General features: G+C 45.5%; 1 protein-coding gene across 1 annotated transcript; it reads left to right on the forward strand.

Moving 5' to 3' along the window:
* The first annotated feature begins 2,999 nt into the window (after positions 1–2,999).
* LOC105484027 (germ cell-less 2, spermatogenesis associated) lies at positions 3,000–5,979 on the forward strand. Its single transcript, XM_011745193.3, has one exon. It carries the CDS (start codon positions 3,084–3,086, stop codon positions 4,653–4,655), a length of 1,572 nt encoding a protein of 523 aa, XP_011743495.2. The 5' UTR covers positions 3,000–3,083; the 3' UTR covers positions 4,656–5,979.
* Positions 5,980–6,000: the final 21 nt, after the last annotated feature.

A 6,000-nucleotide genomic window follows, 5' to 3' on the forward strand; every position in this document is an offset into this window, starting at 1 on the left:
ACTTTTCCAACCAATTGCCAATCAGAAAACCTCTGAATCACCTATGACCTGTAAAGCCCCTGGAGTTGTCCTGCCCTTAGAGGCCGAACCAATGTGCACCTTCTATGTATTGATTGATGTATTTGCTTGTAACCTCTGTCTCCCTAAAATGTATAAAGCCAAACTGTAACCCAACCATCTCAGGCACACTTTCTAAGGACCTCTTGAGACTGTACCCCAGGCCACGGTCACTCACATCAGCTGAGAATAAACTTCTTTAAATATTTTACAGAGTTTTGTTTGTTTGTTTGTTTTGTTAACACAGACCATTCACCTGGCCCCTTAACTCCAACAGAAACTCCAGATTTGCCTCTGGAATCAGGAGGCTGAACTTCCTGACTTCGCAGCTCTGGGATTTAGGACAAGTCACTTTTCCTATTGAAACCTCTGCTTTTGCCGGGCGCGGTGGCTCAAGCCTGTAATCCCAGCACTTTGGGAGGCCGAGGCGAGTGGATCACGAGGTCAGGAGATCGAGACCATCCTGGCGAACACGGTGAAACCCCGTCTCTACTAAAAAAATACAAAAAACTAGCCGGGTGAGTTGGCGGGCGCCTGTAATCCCAGTTACTTGGGAGGCTGAGGCAGGAGAATGGCGTAAACCCGGGAGGCGGAGCTTGCAGTGAGCTGAGATCTGGCCACTGCACTCCAGCCTGGGCAACAGCACGAGACTCCGTCTCAAAAAAAAAAAAAAAAAAAAGAAACCTCTGCTTTCTTCATCTGGGAATGGGGCAGGCACTCACGCAGGTTTGAGGAAGCCACCAGGGCTGGTTGCTTTTCACTTGTGTCCAGCATCCTATCCACCTCCCTGGCATGGCACCACCTCCCCCTGCAGCACTGGTCCATCTAGGGTTCCTCACACCTATGTATCTGGCCCTGATGCCCCTCACCAATCTCTGCCCCCACTGCGACAAAGGTGGAGCCCCGCATGGTGGTGACTCCTCCACTGCTCTAGCAGCACAGACCTCCATCTGCCTGAAACAGCCTCCCACCTTCCTCATCAAGTCCTGTTTTCTTGCAGGAAGACACCCACACGCCCCGGCCATCCCGTCCCCCAGGACTGGCCAAGCAGTTCCAGCGCGCCTCTCGGGTGGTCTCCGTGTGTGCCCTTTTCCAGCTCCCCCGGGTCTGGGCCTGGGTCAGCCCTTTACACACACAGGGTTCCCAACAAGTAGCTTCCAGATGGCCTGGTGAGGATAGGCTGCAGGCCAAATTTCCAGGCCCATGCCCCGCTTCTCCACGCCATCCCCCAGGGACAAAAGCCTCCTCGATTCTAACATCCTAATCCTGCTGCCCCGTCCCCACAGATCTTCCCCGCAGAGAATCCCTGCCCATCCTGCCCTGGCCCTCTGCTTGCTTCTGCCTTCCCAGACCAGCTGCAGTCATCACTCCACCCAGCCATGGTCATTTTCACCATATTGGCCAGGCTGGTCTCGAACTCCTGACCTCGTGATCCACCCACCTCGGCCTCCTAAAGTGCTGGGATTACAGGTGTGAGTCACCATGCCTGGCTTGACTTCAACTCTTTATTTTATCTTATTATTTTTTTGGAGACGGAGTTTTGCTCTTGTCACCCAGGCTGCAGTGCAATGGCGAGCTCTTGGCTCACTGCAACCTCTGCCTCCTGGTTTCAAGCAATTCTCCATTTCAGCCTCCTGAAAAGCTGGGATTACAGGTGTGCGCCACCACACCCAATTAAATTTTATATTATTAGTAGAGATGGGGTTTCACCATGTTGGTCAGGTTGGTCTCAAACTCCTGACCTCAAGTGATCCACCCATCTCAGCCTCCCAAAGTGCTGGGATTATAGGTGTATGCCCCTGAGCCTGGCCTATTTTATTATTTTATTTTATTTTCGTGCCTGGTCACAAATTTACATTGGACTGGTTAGGCTCAAGCACCTGGCACACACATTTGCCTTTGTCGGGTCCCACAAATAAACCTTTGCTCCTGGGGAAGTGGTGCTTCTAAAACGGACCTTGGTTTTGGCTGCCAGATGAGAATTGCTTCCAGCAGTGAAGAATGCTGTCCAAGGAGTTCAAGACCACCCTAAAAAAAGTTTTTTTAGGCCCGAGGCGGTGGCTCACGCCTGTAATCCCAGCACTTCGGGAGGCCAAGGCAGGCGGATCACCTGAGGTCAGGAGTTCGAGACCAGCCTGGCCAACATGGTGAAATCCCGTCTCTACTAAAAATACAAATATTAGCCGGTCGTGGTGGCAGGCGCCTGTAATCCCAGCTACTTGGGAGGCTGAGGCAGGAGAATTGCTTAAACCCGGGAGGTGGAGGTTGCAGTGAGCCGAGATCACGCCACTGCACTTCAGCCTGGGCAACAGAGCCAGACTCTGGCTACAAAAAAAAAAAAAAAAAAAAAAAAAAAAAAAAAGGCCGGGCGCGGTGGCTCAAGCCTGTAATCCCAGCACTTTGGGAGGCCGTGATGGGCGGATCGCAAGGTCAGGAGATCGAGACCATCCTGGCTAACCTGGTGAAACCCCGTCTCTACTAAAAAAAAAAAAAATACAAAACACTAGCCGGGCGAGGTGGCGGGCGCCTGTAGTCCCAGCTACTTGGGAGGCTGAGGCAGGAGAATGGCGTGAACCCGGGAGGCAGAGCTTGCAGTGAGCTGAGATCCGGCCACTGCACTCCAGCCTGGGCGACAGAGCGAGACTCCGTCTCAAAAAAAAAAAAAAAAAAAAAAATTACAAAAATTACCCGGGTGTGGTGGCGAGAGCCTGTAATCCAGCTACTCAGGAGGCTGTGGCAGGAGAATCGCTTAAACCCGGGAGGCGGAGCTTGCAGTGAGCCGAGATCGAGCCACCGTGCTCCACCCTGCGCGACAGGGCGAGACTCTGTCTCCAAAAATATATACATATCTGTAGCGGGGGAGGGGTGCGGAGGATGGAGGCGGCAGCGTCCGCTGCAACGGTTGGGCTGCGCGTGAGAAGCTGGCGGTGCAGGCACCTGCGCTCGGGGAAGGCTGGCGGCGGCGGCCGGGCCGTGGCGGGACACCCCCTCCTCCGGGCTCCCTGAAGTCCCGGGAGCCGCGACCCATGGGATCGTCGAGCAGCCGGGTGCTGCGCCAGCCGAGGCGAGCCCTTGCCCAGCAGGAGCAGGGTGCCAGGGCGGGGGGCTTGGCCGGGAGGCCGGACCCTGGAGACCCTGCGGCGGGCTACGGCTTCTGTTACTGCCCGGGCAGTCACAAGAGCAGCGGGGCCTTCCGCTACTGTCGCCCTGACTCGGAGAGAGACGAGGATGAGGAGGAGAGGGAGGAGCAGCAGCCGCTCCTCCACATCCCTGCAAGGAAAAAATTAAGGAGTACATCCAAATATATTTATCAAACATTATTTTTGAATGGTGAAGACAGTGACATTAAGATTTGTGCTCTAGGAGAAGAATGGCGATTACACAAAATATATTTATGTCAATCTGGCTACTTTTCTAGTATGTTCAGTGGTTCTTGGAAAGAATCCAGCATGAATATTATTGAACTGGAGATTCCTGACCAGAACATTGATGTAGAAGCGCTGCAGGTTGCGTTTGGTTCACTGTATCGAGATGACGTGCTGATAAAGCCCAGTCGAGTTGTTGCCATTTTGGCAGCCGCTTGTATGCTGCAGTTGGATGGTTTAATACAGCAGTGTGGTGAGACGATGAAGGAGACAATTACTGTGAAAACTGTATGTGGCTATTACACATCAGTAGGGACCTATGGATTAGATTCCGTAAAGAAAAAGTGCCTTGAATGGCTTCTAAACAATTTGATGACTCACCAGAATGTTAAACTTTTTAAAGAACTCAGTATAAATGTCATGAAACAGCTCATTGGTTCATCTAACTTATTTGTGATGCAAGTGGAGATGGATGTATACACCGCTCTAAAAAAGTGGATGTTTCTTCAACTTGTGCCTTCTTGGAATGGATCTTTAAAACAGCTTTTGACAGAAACAGATGTCTGGTTTTCCAAACAGAGAAAAGATTTTGAAGGTATGGCCTTTCTTGAAACTGAACAAGGAAAACCATTTGTATCAGTATTCAGACATTTAAGGTTACAATATATTATCAGTGACCTGGCTTCTGCAAGAATTATTGAACAAGATGCTATAGTACCTGCAGAATGGCTGTCTTCTGTGTATAAACAGCAGTGGTTTGCTATGCTGCGGGCCGAACAAGACAGTGAGGTAGGGCCTCAAGAAATCGATAAAGAAGAACTGGAGGGAAATAGCATGAGGTGTGGTAGAAAGCTTGCCAAAGACGGTGAATACTGCTGGTGTTGGACGGGTTTTAACTTCGGCTTTGACCTACTTGTAACTTACACCAATCGATGCGTCATTTTCAAACGCAATACACTGAATCAGCCATGTAGCGGGTCTGTCAGTTTACAGCCTCAAAGGAGCATAGCATTTAGATTACGTTTGGCTTCTTTTGATAGTAGTGGAAAACTAATATGTAGTAGAACAACTGGCTATCAAATACTTATACTTAAAAAGGATCAGGAACAAGTGGTGATGAATTTGGACAGCAGGTTTCTGACCTTCCCTTTATATATCTGCTGTAACTTCTTGTATATATCGCCAGAGAAAAGAATTGAAAATAATCATCACCCAGAAAATCCAGAAAACTGAAGATCTCATCAGTTGGAAACAGTAGCACTTTGAAAACTTTCTAGGCCAGCTTTAATTTAATGGCTCTACTGATATTCACATCTAAGGTGACTAACGATGGTATGTCTGTACAGACAATACAGAAGATTATTCTTATCCTCATTGCATTTCTCTGCATATATGAACAAAACATTTTAAAGCCAAGAAAATATCTGTCGAACCATTTCTGTTAGTACAATGTCAACTCATGCTTTTAATTTAGCAACAGCAGAAAATTACTGTAGGTAAATCTCACATTTATCTGCAACAAAATATAGATTTAATTTTTAGCTTAAACTTTGTTTCTACCTTATGTTAGTGGACCTCAGTTATCCATCAGTAAATTTATTTTTATTTGGCTAAAATAATCTAAAAGAATAATTTAGATGGCCAATTAGAAATGCTGTTTTGAGTTGGTGCATTTAAAGCTTTCTTTTAATATTTTAAACTGGCTTATTATGATTCCTCCTTTTAGTCTGGTATCTTTCCAGTTCATACGTGTTTTTAATCATTAAATGCTTTCTTCCTGGTTTTGGAGACTAAGCTGAGAAACTTTTTTAAACTTAAGCATTGTCATGCTATTTTTTTAAATTTGGCTTTCCTAGGATTTTAAGAACAATGAAAGTTAGCTTCACACCTTCAAATGATCTTGAATGAGTGAAAAATCAGTTTGATTCCAAGGATATTTCTTGCCTTACATGGTCTTTTCTTTGACAGTCTGTACACCTTTATTATTAGTTTTTGAATTATTTACATAAACATTATGTAATATTTATTATACTTTTAAATATATTTATTATATTATAATAAATTATTATACTTTTAAACATTAAATACTTTTAAAACAGATATTATACTTTTAAACATTAATACTCTCTGATCTTTGGAATTATTTGTGTGCAAATTTTAGTTGGGAGTTTTGTTTCCTACTTAAGCTCAGGACTTTACACCCTCTGAGTTGAGTGCCTTTGAGTGACACATGCTAACAGAAATTTCATAGTAAATATAAATAAGGTCAGAGGATCTAATATAGAAGCTGATGAAGCATTAATGTAAAAATGGAACTCATTTTTGTCAAAATTGAGATGTATACTTGTCATGATTTAGATATGTTGACGTTTTGTGTTTATTGCTGTTTTGAATATAGCCATGTTCATTTTCTTTCCAGTTAGAGTAAGTACTTCTGTGGTTAATGTATATTTTTATTGTGGCTTTTAAAATGGGAATAATTTGTATGTATCTGTGCAAATAATAAATGCACATTTGGAAAAAGAATAAGTAAGCTCTTATATAAAATGGACCCAAAAAAAAACCTTAATTGAAACCA

The sequence above is a fragment of the Macaca nemestrina genome, chromosome 6 (assembly GCF_043159975.1).
Source record: "Macaca nemestrina isolate mMacNem1 chromosome 6, mMacNem.hap1, whole genome shotgun sequence".
Lineage (NCBI taxonomy): Eukaryota > Metazoa > Chordata > Mammalia > Primates > Cercopithecidae > Macaca > Macaca nemestrina.